Raw genomic sequence first — 17419 nt, forward strand, 5'->3', positions numbered from 1 at the left:
TCGTTCTCCTTCGACAAATGGTACTGGGAGCTCCGGGGCGTCAAGAGAGTCGGTGCCTGAGAAGTGTTGGCGCCGAGAGGACTGCTCCCCCTCGGTACAGGAGGTGCCGATGCATCGGTCTCTTGGCAGACTGGTACCTGCTCCCGAGCCTCCACAGATTCTGACACCGCCTGTTCCACCGGCCCCACAGCCTTCTCCGATGGCGGCTCTCGATGAGCGTATTCGGGCCTTGTTTCCAGAACTTCTGGAAGGCTTACTGCGACAATCAGCTTCGGTGTCAGGGGTGCTTGCGCCTTCTGTGCCATCTGCTGCAGCGGTTGTCTGGCCCTTCTCCTGTGGTGAGGTCTCCGACTGCGGTGCCAACTGCCACCCAGGTCGAGCTTCGCCACAGTCGGATCGGTTGTCGACTTTTCAAATTCACCACAGAGGACATCGTTCCTCAGTGTTGAGGCAGGTTCAGTGTCGAAGTACCTTGACACAGGTTGTATCCGACACTGAGCAGGAGCGCTCATGGGAATCAGAGGAAGATACCAGGTACTTCTCTTCCGATGAGTCCTTTGGGATTCCTTCTGACCCTTCTCCTCCGCTGGAAAGAAGACTATCTCCACCCGAGAATCTGTCTTTTTCCTCCTTTGTCCAGGAAATGGCTACAGCTATTCCCTTCCCTGTGGAGGTTGAGGATGAGCCCAGGACTGAGATGCTCGAGGGCCTGGATTATTCTTCTCCACCTAAAGAGGCTCTGACAGTTCCTCTGCCTAAGGTACTGAAGGAAGTTCTTATGCGAAACTGGTCCGCTCCTCTGTCTGGCCCTGTGGTTCCCAAGAAAGCTGAGTCCCAATACCGGATCTATGGTGAACCTGGATTGACAAGGTCCCAATTACCCCACAAATCTCTGGTGGTGGATTCCACTCTCAAGACAGCTAGGAGTATTAGAGACTATGCTTCGGCGCCCCCAGGCAGAGAAGCTAGGACTCTTAACTCTTTTGGGAGAAAGACGTATCAGGTTGCTATGCTCGCTGCCAAGATCCAGTCATACCAGCTCTTCACGAGCGTACACTTGCGGGACTCGATACGTCAACTGTTCAGCTTGGTTGAGACACTCCCTATGGACCTGGCCGAGCCTTTTCGTCAGGTGGTCAGGCAGCAGAAGGCGTGTCGAAAATTCCTGGCCAGGGGTACTTTTGACGTAACATCCAGAATTGCTGCTAAAGGTATAGTGATGCGCAGACTCTCATGGCTGCATGTCTATGACCTGGATCATTCTGTTCAGCAGCGGATGGCGGATGTTCCTTTGCCGGGGGGACAATCTTTTTGGAGAAAAAGTAGAGGATCTAGTGATCAAATCAAGAAGCATAATGATGCTACGGATTCTCTCTCCTCCTCTAGGAGGTTTTCTGGAGGGAGGAGGAGTACTCCCTATACCTACTCTAGGCGTAGGTACACTCCTGCTTCTCGGCAGCCTGCCCAGGCTCAACCCCAGCGCGCTAGTTCTCGTCAACAGCATGCGACTAAGGCCCATTCTGCTCCCCAGCAAAAGCAAGGGACGGGCTTTTGACTGGCTCCAGTTCAGCATAGCCTCTGTAAAAGTGTCCGTACCGGACGACTTGCCAGTAGGGGGGAGGCTGATGTTTTTCACCAAAGGTGGCCTCTCATAACCTCCGACCGGTGGGTCTTCAAATAGTCCAGTCAGGATACACCCTCAATCTGGAATCCAAACCTCCAAATTGCCCACCAGGAGCTCATTCTTACAGCTCCCAGCACAGGCAGGTACTTGCAGAGGAACTCTCCGCCCTTCTAAAGGCCAGTGCGGTCGAACCCGTTCCACCAAGGGAAAAAGGGCTGGGATTCTATTCCAGGTACTTCCTTGTGCAAAAGAAAACAGGGGGGATGCGTCCCATCCTAGACCTAAGGGGCCTGAACAAATATCTGATTCGAGAAAATTTCAGGATGGTTTCCCTGGGCACCCTTCTTCCCATGATTCAAGAGAACGATTGGCTATGCTCTCTGGACTTAAAGGATGCTTACACACACATTTTGATACTCCCAGCTCACAAGTATCTTCGATTTCAGCTGGGAACTCAGCACTTTCAGTATTGTGTACTGCCCTTTGTGAACACTCTGGGCGCAGACGCCAGACCAAAGTGCCTAGCGGTAGTCGCAGCGTCGCTACGCAGACTGGGAGTGCATGTGTTCCCTTATCTCAATGATTGGCTGGTGAAGAGCACCTTGGAGGCATGTGCTCTACAGTCCATGCGAATGACTATTCAGGTGCTAGAACTACTGGGTTCGTGATCAATTATTCCAAGTCCCATCTCACCCCAGTTCAAAAATTGGAATTAATTGGAACACTGTTGAACACAAAAACAGCTCAAGCTTATCTTCCTGAGGTGAGGGCAGATAACCTCCTGTCCCTAGTGCATCTCAAAAGATCACAGCTCGGCAGATGTTGAGACTTCCGGGGCACATGGCCTCCACGGTTCATGTGAATCCCATGGCACGCCTACACATGAGATCAACTCAGTGGACCCTAGCTTCCCAGTGGTATCAAGCTGCGGGGAGTCTAGAGGATGTGATTCAACTGTCCACCGACTTTCGGAATTCCTTGCAGTGGTGGATGATTCGATCCAATTTGACCTTGGGACGTCCATTCCAAATTCCTCAGCCACAAAAAGTACTGATGACGGATGTATCCCTCCTGGGGTGGGGAGCTCATGTAGATGGACTTCACACTCAAGGAGCTTGGTCCTTTCAGGAAAAAGGTCTTCAGATCAATCTCCTGGAATTGCGAGCGATCTGGAATGCTCTAAAGGTATTCAGAGACCGGCTGTCCAACCAAATCATATTGATTCAGACAGACCATCAGGTTGCCATGTATTATACCAAGAAGCAGGGGGGCACCGGATCTCGCCCTCTGTGTCAGGAAGCTGTGCAGATGTGGCTTTGGGCACGCCGTCACAGCTTATTTCTCCAAGCCTCTTATCTGGCAGGCATAAACAACAGTCTGGCTGACAGGCTTATGCAACCTCACGAGTGGTCAGTGAACATGGGTGTAGTCCGCAAGATCTTCCGAGCGTGGGGCACCCCCTCGGTGTATCTTGTTGACACTCAGATCAATCACAAGGTCCCTCAGTTCTGTTCCAGACTTCAGGCCCACGACAGACTAGCGTCAGATGCCTTTCTCCTGCATTGGGGAACAGGCCTTCTGTATGCATATTCTCCCATACCTCTCATAGGGAAGACTTTGCTGAAACTCAAACAAGACTGCGGAACCATGATTCTGATAGCTCCCCCTTCTGGTCGCGTCAGATTTGGTTCCCTCTTCTTCTGGATTTATCCTTCAAAGAACCATGGAGATTAGAATGTTTTCCAACCCTCAACATCCAGAATGAGGGGTCGCTTCTACATCTCAACCTCCAGTCTCTGGCTCTCATGGCCTGGATGTTGAGAGCTTAGAATTCGCCTCCTTGGGTCTTTCAGAGGGTGTCTCTCGAGTCTTGCTTGCTTCCAGAAAAGATTCCACCAAGAGGTGTTACTCTTTCAAATGGAGGAGGTTTGCCGTCTGGTGTGACAGCAGGGCCCTAGATTCTCTTTCTTGTCCTACACAGACCCTGCTTGAATACCTTCTACACTTGTCAGAGTCTGGTCTCAAGACCAACTCCTTAAGAGTTCACCTTAGTGCAATTAGTGCTTATCGCTGTGTAGAAGGTAAGCCTATCTCTGGACAGCCTTTAGTTGTTCACTTTATGAGAGGTTTGCTTTTGTCAAAGCCCCCAGTTAAATCTCCACCAGTGTCATGGGATCTCAATGTTGTACTCACCCAGCTGATGAAAGCTCCTTTTGAGCCACTGAATTCCTGCCATCTGAAGTACTTGACCTGGAAGGTCATTTTCTCGGTGGCTGTTACTTCAGCTCGTAGGGTCAGTAAGCTTCAGGCCTTGGTGGTGCATGCACCGTATATCAAGTTCCATCACAACAGAGTAGTCCTCCGCACGCACCTTAAGTTCCAGCCTAAGGTGGTGTCGGCGATCCATCTGAACCAGTCAATTGTCTTGCCAACATTTTTTCCCCGTCCTCATACCCGCCCTGGCGAAAGCGGTTTGCATACCTTGGACTGCAAGAGAGCATTGGCCTTTTACTTGGAGCGGACACAGCCCTTCAGACAGTCCGCCCAATTGTTTCTTTTGATCCCAACAGGAGGGGTGTTGCCATCGGAAAATGCACAATCTCAAATTGGCTAGCAGACTGCATTTTCTTCACTTATGCCCAAGCTGGGTTGACTTTACAGGGTCATGTCACGGCTCATAATATTAGAGCCATGGCTGCATCAGTGGCCCACTTAAAGTCGGCCTCCATTGAAGAGATTTGCAAAGCTGCAACGTGGTCATCAGTCCACACATTCACATCTCACTACTGCCTTCAGCAGGATACCTGACGCAACAATCGGTTTGGGCAGTCAGTGCTGCAAAATCTGTTTGGGGTTTAGAATCCAACTCCACACCCCTAGACCCATTTTGATTCTGTTCCAGGCTGCACTCTCAGTTTGTTGGTTTTAGTTTCAGGTCAATCTATGTTATGTCCTCGCCTGTGCAAGGCCCAATTGACCAATGTTTATTGTTTTGAGTGAGCATGGGTGCTAGGGATACCCCCACATGTGAGAACAAACAGCCTGCTTGTCCTTGGAGAAAGCGAAGATACTTACCTGTAGCAGGTATTTTCTGAGGACAGCAGGCTGATTGTTCTCACAAACCCGCCCTCCTCCCCTTTGGAGTTGTTGTTATTGTTGTTTCTTGTTGCTTTTTCATTAAAGTAAAGAGGCCTGCTCGCGCAGCAGGAAGTCGTTCATCTATGCACAAGTCGCGCTGCCCGCGCGACGGACCTTTCCCGAAAGACTTTGTTTTTATTTTGCTTGCAAAATTTGTTTGCCGATTCCTGGGCCGCCACGGACATCAACCCACATGTGAGAACAATCAGCCTGTTGTCCTCGGCGAATATCTGCTACAGAAGTATCTTCGCTTTCTGCACACACTCAAAACACGCGTCTACATTACCGCAGGCCATTTTTCAGTAAAAGGGCCCCTGAATGTGAAGCCACCTGTGGGAACTGAATGGGCTTCTTTGCATTCAGTGCACCCGTTAATCAGTAGCCTGAAATGATTTACTCATTTTCTTTTTGGTAAAATTTCTTTTTTTATATAGACTGATTATCCTTTCATTTTCTGGAATTATATTGTAATAAAAAAAAAATAAAGGTAAAGTCTGTGAAAGATATATACCAATATTGAAGCCTTGACTGTTGGTGCTATTGCTCAGAAAGACTGCAAATTAGGAAATAGGCTTTAGATTACAACAGCAATATCAAATATGTACCCACTGGTTTTGCCCGCTAAAAATAAACTATAGCTGCAAATTATTTATAATTTTTCAGCTAAAAATGGATTTTAAAAATGCCAGGAATGCACATTTTGCAACTGACTTTTATTTTTTAAATAAAAAAAATTTAAATTATAGATACTTTTCTAATAAAAAACTGTTTGTCATACTGGTGGTCACATACAATTTGATAACCATGGCATAAGCACTGACTAGTATATATCATCTCCCACAGCATAATTTTTTTTTCTTCAGTGTTGCTTGACATTACTTATTTTTGTTCTTGCCTTTTCTTTTCTAGGCTCCCAAGGAAACATTGGCTAAAGCTGTGCTTGCAGAACTCCCACAGCAAGTTGTTCAGTACTTCAAGCATCAAAACCTGCTTCCCATTCACTCAGAGCCTGCATAGCCCCTGCATCCCCTCACTCTGCATGTGGCAAAAAATTCAGTATGTGTATAAGTCACATGCTGCTGCCTTTTTTTTTTAAAGGGTTCCCTCTTTTTATGTTTCAACATTTTTATTGACCAACCGATACAGAAATAAAATTTTGCACATATGAATCTACAAAGCCCATTATCGTCTGTGATTATTATCAGCATCAAACATTATTTCCCCCCCCCCTTTTCACCCTCTCCCTCCCTCCCTCCCCCTTCTTTCCAATGATACCATCCATTTGTTTACTCCTTCACCCCTCCCTCCCCAATCTCCCTCCTGGCTTGTATTCTGATAGCCCTGAGAGATCCCTTCCCCCTCCCTCCCACCCCCCCTGCTGTCTTTTGACTACAGAATATGTGTGATCAGAATTATCTTTAACTTTCAGGGTGTCGCATTATGCCAATTAAGTAGTATACTACGTCCTCTAGGGCTTAACACCTCCAAATAAGGGCCCCATATCTGTTTAAATTGTGCATATCTCTTCGGGGAGCCCCTTGCCTCCCGTGCTTCCCATGTGGCTAAAAGGTGCACCTGATTTCTCCAGTGCCAGTAAGCCGGCGACTCCGGAGCCGTCCAATACTGCAGAACAGTTTTCCGCGCCACCAAGCTAAGCTTACGGCATAAGGTACGTGCCCCCGCTGAGTGTGTCCTGAAGGCCCCTTTGGTGTCCAATACAAAGTGATCCCAAGTTCCCGTTACTGATGAACCTAGCATCCTGGACAAGAATCTCTCAACCTGTGTCCAGAAAGCCCTTACCCCTGGACATGCCCAAAACGCATGGAACAATGTGTGCGGGGTTTGACTACACTTATTGCAACTCGCTCCTTGCGGGGCGCCTATATGTGACAACTGTTGCCCTGACATATATGCCCGCATGATTGTCCTATAGCCACACTCACGTAGCCTTTCATCTGACGTAAGGGTTGCTATTCCTTTCAGCATGGTTCCCCCTTCCCAGCCCACCAGGGTTCTCCCTGCCTCCTGTTCCCATCTACCTTTTATAACTTCATAATTCTTTGCAGGAGGTCCCCGACGGGTCAATGCTTTATGAAGTGCCGACACTGACAGGCCTGTTGCTTCTATCTCTTGAAAAAAGTCCCTTACTTTTTGCCCCAAACCCTGTCTCAGCATATGTTGATCTAACGCCGATATATAATGTTTAATTTGGACATACGCGAACTTATTCCCCCAAGAAACTCCTACTCGTCTCTGCAATTCTTCATAACCTATTAGGTCTCCCTCTCTCCCCAGGAGGTGTTCCAGTTTCCTAATACCCTCTCTTTCCCATTTGATAAATACTGGATTCTCTGTGCCTGACTGGAAAGTCGGATTCCCCCTTATTGCCAGTTGGTCAGACACTGTGTAGCTCCCCCCCAACTTCCTCGCCAACCCTTTCCATACCTCCCTCATTGATGTGAGTATCACACATCCTCTAAATTGTCGCGGAAGTTGTTTCTGGGTCATATGCAACAAAGAGAGGAAATCATATGGGGCAAAATACTCCCTTTCCATATCAGTTGGTGTATATATGTTGGTCCTACAAACCCAGTCCCCCAGATGGCGTAGCAAGCAAGCTTGGTTATACACATATAAGTCGGGGATTCCCAGGCCCCCCTGATTCCAATTCCCTAGCAAATAGGAAAACTTTATCTTTGGCTTCTTTGCCGCCCAACAGAAATTGCCAAAAATTCCATAGAGCTTTTTCAAATCTTTCCGAGTCAGACGAAGCGGCAATGTCCGCAACACATAGAGCCACTTGGGAAATATCATCATCTGCACTAAATTTATCCGTCCTCTCAATGATAATGGGAGATTTCCCCAGTTTACCAGATGTTTCTTGGTTTCTCTCAACAAGTCTTTAATATTAAGCTCATATAACTTCTCCAATTCCAATGTCAATCTGATGCCCAGATATCTAAATGAGCCGTCTGCCCAAACTAATGGAAATGTTCCCCCCCATATCTGTCTCACCTCCTCTGAGGAGGCCAACGCCTCTGACTTAGCTAAATTTATACGTAAGCCCGCAAATTCACCATATTCCCGTATGATTTCCATTAAGGCTACAAATGATTCCCTCGGGTCAGTCAACAGCACCAGCAAATCATCCGCGAATGCTGCAATTTTAAAATCTCTATCTCCCACCCGTACACCTCTCACTGAAACATTATCTGCCACGTCCCTAATAAAAGGGTCTAGAGTTAAGACGAATAGCAAGGGCGATAGTGGGCATCCCTGCCTTGTTCCTTGAAGTATAGGAAAACATTCTGATTCTAAACCATTGACCAGAACTGTGGCCTGAGGTGCATGATATAAGGCTTTGACTGCCGACATAAACCGCCCCCCAAACCCATATGTTTTTAGAGTAGTAAACATAAAATCCCATCGTACCTTGTCAAATGCCTTTTCAGCATCAAAGCTGACAAGCATTGACGGGGTCCCACTCCTCTTTCGAGTCTCTAGCGCCATCAGTATTCTCCTTAGGTTTTTTGCTACTGTCCTCCCCTCCACAAATCCCACCTGCGCCTCATGCAGCAAGCTAGGTAACATTCCTGCCACCCGATTAGCCATTATCTTGGCCAATATTTTTGCTTCCACATTTAACAAAGAAATGGGGCGGTAGGACTCTGGCTTAGATGGATCCTTGCCCGGCTTTGGCAGGACTACAATTTGTGCCGAGGATAACGTATGCGACATTTTCTCCTCTTCCACCATTCTATTTAAATAGCTAGTCAACGTCGGTATGATTTCCTCTCCCAGTGTCTTATAAAATTCCATTCTGAGCCCATCCGGTCCCGGGGCTTTACCAAGTGAACCTCTTGCTATCACCAATGCCACCTCCTCTTCCTGTATGGGTTCATTCAGCTTTTCTATGTCAATCTGCCTCAAAGTTGGCAGGTTAAGATTTTCTAAATAAAGTTGTCCCGGCAGCCCCTGGTCTTGCGGCTTCTCATATAATCTGCTATAGAACTTTTGGAAGACCCCACATATATCCTCATCTTTCCGTACTACCTTCCCCTGATTATCCTTCAATTGAAGCACCCTTCCTCCTCCCCCTCTAGGCTTTGCCAAGCGAGCCAATAAGCGGCCCATCTTGTTACCATGTAAATATAATTGGTATTTATAATAGGCTTGGGATTTAGCTGCCCTCTGATGTAAAAGCTCATTTAATGCCACTTGCAATTCCATTAGGCGCGTTCTATGGGCCGTACTATGTGTCTGACCAAACTGTTTACGGGCTTTGCAAATTTGCGCACTCAGTCTCAAAATTTCTCTATTACGGGCCACCCTTACAAAATGTGAGTAACTGATGATTTCTCCTCTAAGTACCGCCTTCGCAGCATCCCAGTACAGAATTGGATCACTTACATGTCCCCCGTTTAAATTTGTATAATCCCGCCAGCAACCCACAATTTTCTCCTTAAAACGTGTGTCCCTATATAACTCCATCGGGAACCTCCAACAGCCTCTGCCCCCCCTCTGAGAACTCGTGGACCATTCCATGAATACCCAAGCATGATCCGAGATTGTATAGGTCCCTATCTCTGCTTTAAGAACTTTGCTAAACAATCCTGTAGACACCAGCACATAATCAATCCTCGCTTGTGTGGAATGGGCTCTTGATAAATGAGTGTAATCTCTTTCCGTAGGATGGAGAACTCGCCATACATCAACCAGGTCTAGCAAGCTCCCCATTCGGCGCAATCCCCTGTCAGATGCCCCCATATCACTACGCATCCCCTGTGAACTATCTAGCTGTGGGTCCCAAACCGTGTTAAAATCACCCCCCACCACCAAATGGGCCCCTGTACAGTTGAGTAGTTGATTAATCACACTAGCATAAAACTTTTTGTCATATTGATTGGGTGCATAGATATTACACAGTGTAATTTTTTGGCCCTGCATCTCTAATTCAATTAGCACAAACCTACCTCCCGGGTCTATGAATATGGGACGAATGGCGGCTGCTACCCCTCTACGGACCAACACCGCCACCCCCCCTTTCTTTCCTGTAGCCGCTGCCGCTATGCAATCTCCTACCCACCATGATTTAAGTTTCGCGTGTTCTGCTTGTGTAAGATGCGTCTCTTGCAGCAGCGCCACATCAACTTTATATCTCTGCAGCTGTTGTAATATTTTAGATCTTTTTATCGGGGAACTAATGCCCCCGACATTCCAAGATACCAGCTTTACCATGAGCTCCACCCATCCAAGATAACAGCAGTCTCATTTCCATAAACTTCACCCCCAGAGAGGCCTCCCAGCCAGCACCTCTCTGGTTTGAATTCTGCATTTACAGTTTTTTGTCTATCAAATAGAATCTGGTCACCCCTATCTGTTATTATCATTGACAGCCTGTCACACATACCGTTCCTATTATCTTCCCCTTCCCCTATCCTCCCCCCCTTCCCCTCCCCCCCTTCCCAGCCCTGCCCCCCCTTGATCTCTGTTCCCAACATGGAAACAGTCACGTCTGGACGCCCCCTCATCCTTCCCCTCCTATATCCAACTTAACAACTTCTTCTCTTTTAAATTTAACAGAACTTCCAACTGTTATTAACAAAACCCCTTCAAGCTATATCCTATAACTTTAAACTTCCTGCACAATTCCCACCCCTCCCCCAAAGCAATAAGGGATAGAGGGAGGTAACTTATGTCCATGTTCCAACCTCCATCTCTCCAACCCCTAACGCCCATGCAAAGTCCCCAGGTTTACTTGTCTCTAATATTCTCTGGTTGCTGCCTTTTGCAGCCAAACCTCCATTCCAATAGAGATTCCTGGCTTCACTCGCTCTCTCCAAGTATCATCTCTCAGCCCGATCCAGTTGCCTGCTCCTCCTCCATCTGTGAGACAAACCTCTGCGCCTCCGCCACTGTGTCAAAAGAGTAGTCTTTTCCCTTATGGGTAATCTTTAAGTTAGCAGGATATATTAAAGCAAATCTGATTTTCCACTCAAAGAGTTTTGTACATATTGGCGAGAAAGCCCGCCTGCGTCCCGCCACTCCTGCTGAATAGTCCTGGAAGCACAGAATCCGCTTATTGTCATATGACAGTTGTTTGTCCACACGTGAATGTTTCAGTATAAATTGCTTGTGGGCAAAGTTGAGAATCCGCATGATAACCACTCGGGGTTTGTCCATATGAGTCTTGCGGGGTCCTAGTCTATGGGCTCTTTCCACCCTTACTGGGCCCATCTCAGCCGGAAATGCCACAGTTTTTGCAAGCCAGCGTTCAACCTCCGCTGTTAAATCCTGGTCTCTCACGCTTTCAGGGAACCCCACCAGCCTCAGGTTGTTCCGTCTGGATCTGTTCTCCAGGTCCTCCAATTTTTGCTCCACCGACTCCATTTTCTTGTGCATCGTCTTTTGTGTCTCCTCCACCTCCGTCATTCTGTCTTCCACCTCGCTCGTCCTCGTTTGAAAAGCCACACACTCGCGCGTCAGATCTTCCATCCGCGTTTGCAGCTGTTCCAGCTTGGTACTTATTGGTGTTAGACGTCTCTCCAGCATCTCCTCCAGAACCATCGACATTTCTGTGGTGATCTCCGCCACCCAGGCCGATGAAACTGATCCCGCGGGATCCGGGGACGCCGCCATCTTGGATTCCGCCGATTTGCCTCTGAGTTTTTCCTTCTGCGTCGATTTTGTCGCCATCGGAGCCGTTTTCTTTGTGGAGGCTTTCACCCCTGCGTGCTGCTGCTGCTCCAGGTTCGTTCTGCACGTTTTTTTGGGGCCGAAATTCAGTACGATTCTCGGAGGTTTAGGATAAGGGCCGGAGCGGCGCTCAGTTGCGACCACCCTTCCTCATAGCGTCACGTGACCTCTAGGGTTCCCTCTTTTTAAACAAGACTATCAATCCCTTGCTTTTTAAATGACACTAAAAAGCACACTAGGGGGCTTACTTTCAAAGCACTTAGAGCTGTATTTTGAAAGCCACTTAAATTTATAAAGCTACATAATAACCTATGGAACTTTATAAGTCTATGTCTCGACCCTGAAGCCACTTTCCATACTGAATATAATTTGTATAACTTTAGTGTAAAACAAATTGTTCTTAAAACACTATTCATTATATATTAAAAAAAAAAAAAAACGATGTGTAGTATTGAACTTATACCCTCTCATCTTATAAAAAAACGATGTGTAGTATTGAACTTATACCCTCTCATCTTATATGTTCCCTTTTTATAATGTGGCCAATTTATTTAACATTCTCAGGTTAATAAATTCAGATATCATAAAAGTAAGTAATGCATTTGGGCTTTATATATTCCAGCATAAAACTATATTTGACACTCAAGAGTTAATGGCATTTATGATAAAAACAGCTTTCTGTAGAAAGCTTTAGATAAAAGTGGTATTTACAAGTATAAGATACAGTTCAAATTTGGCCAATAAGTACAGATCTACTGAGATGGGAAAATATATTATACTTATGCCACTGTCATACTTGGCCACTCAGATATACCTAGTTGAATACAAACTTGGGGTGGAGTGGAGGAGTGGCCTAGTGGTTAGGGTGGTGGACTTTGGTCCTGGGAAACTGAGTTTGATTCCCTGAGGCACAGGGAGCTCCTTGTGACTCTGGGCAAGTCACTTAACCCTCCATTGCCCCATGTAAGCCACATTGAGCCTGCCATGAGTGGGAAAGCGCGGGGTATAAATGTAACAAAAAAAAATTTCCAAAATGATTGAGGGTATTAAACACAATACCCCAATTTCACCCCTCCCTGGATACAAAGAGTTTGTTCAACACTGGGGGGGGGGGGGGGGGGGGGGCATGCCCATGCCCAGACGAGACAGAGCTAGCTCCTATGCACACAAAGACATATCTTGTATTTAACCCACCAACATGTACAAAAATTTAAACTGATTGTCCTTGGGTTGTAAGTGATTTTTATTCCCTCATTCCCACCTTCTATACAGCAGCAAAAAATAATTACTTCTCAGCTGTTTCTTCTACATTCTTTGTTTAATTGCTGCAATACAAGAGAAGGAGGCATGGAAAGGTTTTTAGGCTGGAGAAAAGCACACATTATGGAGCCTCAAGGTAGGTGTTGGTTCGAAATATAGAAGAGACAATCTTCCCAGTGTTGTTTATCGTGCCTTCACTATCTGAGCTTGATGCAGAATCGCTGCTTCCTGAGTACACCCCAAGACCAGGCAAAATTCCAATGCAGACAGAAGCGGAAGGGCAGTGAACAACAGAATCACTCACTGAGCTGCTTCCAAGATGATCATGAGAGCTGGTTTCTGTTACAAGGGAAAAAAAATGATAAACTGTAGTCCAACAAATTAATGTAAATTTCTTTTTAACATTCTGCTTTTAAAATGTTAATATTAATATAGTTTTTACCACTGAACCAGTTGCAGTTACTGAAGTATACTCTTCTCAATATAGCCAAAGCTGAGAAAAATGGTAGTTGAAATTTGGGTAGGGAAGACAGGGCCAGTTATAGAAAAAAAAAGGAAGGAAATATTAGTAGGGAAAACTAAAGAACACAATCTAAATAAGCAAAAAAATAATAATACTAAAGGTCTATAATTTACTTGCAAAACGTTTTCACCTAGCTCCTAAAAAATTCAACTGATGCCAAATTGTTTCCAGCCCAGACTATAATTGCATCTTCCAGATATATGAGAACAGCTCATGCTGAAGCATAGGGTAAAATTATGTATCATACCTGATAATTTTCTTTCCATTAATCATAGCTGATCAATCCATAGACTGGTGGGTTGTGTCCATCTACCAGCAGGTGGAGATAGAGAGCAATCCTTTTGCCTCCCTATATGTGGTCATGTGCTACCGAAAACTCCTCAGTATGTCGATATCAAAGCTCCATCCGCAGGACTCAGCACTTAGAGAATTACACCCACAAAGGGACACTCTGCCCAGCTCACCACCGCTGAAACGGGGGAGGGGAATCAACCCAGCTCATCCCCACACAAGTGGGGGAGAGGAATCCGTCCAGCTCATTCCCGCGGAACGGGGGAGGGACACCACACCCACCGATGCGGGGGGATCTGGCTTATCCCACAACCGCGGGAGGAGCTGACTGACCCTAACACCGCCAAAGCGGGAGGGGTACAAAGCTGCCCTACAGCCGCAAGAAGTGGGAGGGAGCGCCGGCAGAATTTAGGTCTCAATCCAGCCCCGTAAAACGGAGGGGAGAGGAATGCAGCAGCTCACTGTAACACAAAATCGTCTCAACTCCAGAAGAATTCAATCGAAAAAACTTGAACACGAAGATCCTCCTGAACAGGAACTGAAGACTAAACTTGAACCTGAAATGCAACCAGAATATAAACAGTACAGATATCTGGGAGGGGCTATGGATTGATCAGCTATGATTAATGGAAAGAAAATTATCAGGTATGATACATAATTTTACCTTCCATATCATCATGCTGATCAATCCATAGACTGGTGGGATGTACCGAAGCAGTACTCACCCAGGGCGGGACACAGAAATCCCTGACCGCAACACTGAAGCTCCAAACTGGGCCTCCGCTCGAGCAGCCACAGTCAAGTGGTAATGTCTGGAGAAGGTATGAGCCGATGCCCAAGTTGCTGCCCTACAAATCTCTTCCAAGGAGACGGACCCGGCCTCTGCCATCGAGGCCGCCTGTGCTCTAGTGGAGTGAGCCTTCAGCTGGATAGGCGGCACCTTCCCTGCGGCCACATAAGCCGCTGCAATGGGTTCCTTGACCCATCTTGCCACTGTAGGCTTGACAGCCTGCAGACCCTTATGAGGACCTGCGAACAGCACAAACAGATGATCCGACTTCCGGAATCATTGGTCACTTTCAAGCATCTGATGATGACCCGTCTCACATCTAGATATTTGAGAGCAGAGTACTCCTCTGGGTAGTCCTCCCTACGAAAGGAGGGTAGACAGAGCTGCTGATTCACATGGAAGCGAGGACCAATCTTGGGCAGGAAGGAGGCAGTGTGCGAATAGACACTCCTGCCTCAGAGAACTGCAGAAAGGGCTCTCGACATGATAGCGCCTGGAGCTCGGAAACTCTTCTGGCTGAAGTGATAGCCACCAAAAGACTGCTTTCAACGTCAATTCTTTCAGAGATACCCTCGACAAGGGTTCACCAGGCGGCTTCTGCAAGGCTCTTAGCACCAGATTGAGATTCCACGCAGGTACCACTGCGTGCAGAGGAGGGCGCAGGTGAATAACTCTCTTGAGAAAGTGCACCACATCTGGCTGCAATGCCAGGAAAAACACCCTTCAGGTGACCCCTGATGCAAGCAAGAGCCGCTACCTGGACCTTAAGGGAACTGAGCGACAGGCCTTTTTCCAGACCTTCTTGCGGGAACGCCAACACTGATGAAATTGGAGCAGTGAAGGGAGAAAGTGAGCCTGCTTCACACCACGATGCAAAGGTACGCCAAACCCTGGCGTAAGCAGTAGAAGTAGAGCGCTTCCTCGCTCTCAGCATAGTGGCGATGACCTTGGCTGAGAAGCTCTGCTTGCTCCGACGCTGCCGCTCAATAACCAAGCCGTAAGACCAAAGGGGGAGGGCTCCTCCATCACCACGGGATCCTGATGCAACAGGCCCCGCTCCGCTGGCATCTGCAGAGGTCCGTCCACTGAGAGCCTGATCAAGTCCGCATACCAGGGACGTCTGGGCCAATACGGACTCACCAGGATTATCCGGCCCGGATGCTTTGCCACCCGGCCTAGCACCCTGCCCAACATGGGCCAAGGCAGGAACACAAAGAGGAGCTCCTGTGTCAGCCACTGTGGGAAAAGAGCATGTACTCCCAGAGATCGAGGGTCCCGTCCTCTGCTGAAAAAGCGCGGCACTTGGCAATTGGCTGAAGACGCCATCAGATCTAAGCTTGGCTGGCCCCAGCGCTTCGTGATGTCCAAGAACGCCTGAGCAATATTCATGACTCCCGCAATGTGGGCTGCCGACAGCTGTTCCAGGTTTGCTTCCGCCCACAGGCATAGCCTCATGGCCTCCTTGGCTAGAGGGGCGCTCCTGGTACCTCCCCGGCGATTGACATAGACCACAGCCGTGGCATTGTCCGACAGAACCCGTACTGGCTTCAGTGCCAGGCCCGGGAGAAACTCCAAAGGCGCCAACCGAATGGCTCTGAGTTCCGGGAGGTTGATAGACCATTCTGCCTCTGCAGGGGACCAGAGCCCCTGCGCTGTCCTTCCCAAGCAGTGGGCTCCCCAGCCCCCACAAAGAGGCGTCCGCCATGACGAAAACCCACTCTGGGGTCACAAGAGGCATTCCTGTGGACGGCTTGTCTGGCCTCAGCCACCAGCTCAGCGCCTTGCGCACCGCTGGATCCAAGGGAAGGCGCACAGCGTAATCCTCCGAAGCTGGAGTCCATTGCTGCAGCAGAGAGAGCTTTATAGGTCTCATATGGGCCCTGACCCAGGGCACTACTTCCATCGTGGCCGTCATAGAGCCCAACAGCTGCCCATAGTCCCGAGCCCGAAGAGAAGAGGCTGTAAGGAACTTGTCCACCTGAGCCTGAAGCTTGACAATCCGATTGTCTGGCAGGAACACTCTGCCCACTTGGGGGTCGAATCGAACTCCCAGATACTCCAGGGACTGAGTCGGGCGCAGCTGGCTTTTCTCCCAGTTGATGATCCACCTCAAGGAGCTCAAAAGAGCAATCACCCGGTCTGAAGCTCTGCCGCACTCTGCATAAGAGGGGGCTCGGATCAACCAGTCGTCCAGATAAGGATGGACTTGTACTCCTTTCTTGCGTAGGAAGACTGCGATGACCACCATAACCTGGAGAAGGTCCGCGGAGCAGTAGCCAACCCGAACAGGAGGGCTCTGAACTGGGAGTGTCCTCAGAACTGCAAAACGCGGAAAGCGTTGATGAGGAGGCCCAATGGGAATATGCAAGTAAGCTTCCTTGATGTCCAAGGATGCCAGGAACTCCCCTGCCTGCACTGCCACTATAACAGAGCGGAGAGTCTCCATCCAGAAGTGCCGAACTTCCAAGGCCCGATTGACTCCTTTGAAGTCGAGGATAGGCCGGACAAAACCTCCTTTCTTAGGTACCACAAAGTAAATGGAGTAACGTCCCTTGCCAGGGTGATCTTCTGGCATCGGAACGACCGCACCCAGGCGGATCAGATTGTCCAAAGTCTGCTGCACTGCCACAGCTTGACAGGAGACTTGCAGGCAGAGTGCACAAACCCGATTCTTAAGGGTCGGCAGAACTCTAGCTTGCAGCCGTCTCTGATGACTTCCAGCACTCAAGCATCTGAAGTTACCCTGGTCCACTCGCCCAGAAACGAGGATAGGCGTCCTCCAATCTGCTCTGGGCCATGGACCAGCGCCCCGTCATTGGGTACGAGACCCTGGGGGAGGACCGGAGGAGGCACCTCCGGGACGGCGGTCTCTGCGAAAGGAATGCTGCTTGGGGGAGAAATTCCTTTTGATGGAAGAGTGGGCAGAGGAGGTCGACTTGCCCGGGCAATACCGACGGGCTTCCTGAAACCGTCCTTTGGAGGAACCGGGGCGGGCACCATTGGCCCGAGCCCTGACCTCTGGAAACCTCTTGCCCTTAGACGTGCCGAGATCGGTCACAATCTTGTCCAGCTCGACCCCAAAGAGCAGCTTGCCTTT

At 48.4% G+C, this 17419-nt stretch overlaps 1 protein-coding gene across 1 annotated transcript in view; it reads right to left on the minus strand.

Moving 5' to 3' along the window:
* Positions 1 to 12601: 12601 nt before the first annotated feature.
* FAM192A (family with sequence similarity 192 member A) overlaps positions 12602 to 17419 on the minus strand; it is a 536729-nt gene continuing 531911 nt past the window's right edge. The window contains exon 7 of the mRNA XM_030203727.1: positions 12602 to 13057. Coding sequence (XP_030059587.1) covers positions 12840 to 13057 — 218 coding nt within the window. The 3' untranslated portion in view covers positions 12602 to 12839. The remainder of the gene's footprint in view (positions 13058 to 17419) is intronic.

This window comes from Microcaecilia unicolor, chromosome 5 (genome assembly GCF_901765095.1).
Source record: "Microcaecilia unicolor chromosome 5, aMicUni1.1, whole genome shotgun sequence".
NCBI classification, from domain to species: Eukaryota; Metazoa; Chordata; class Amphibia; order Gymnophiona; family Siphonopidae; genus Microcaecilia; species Microcaecilia unicolor.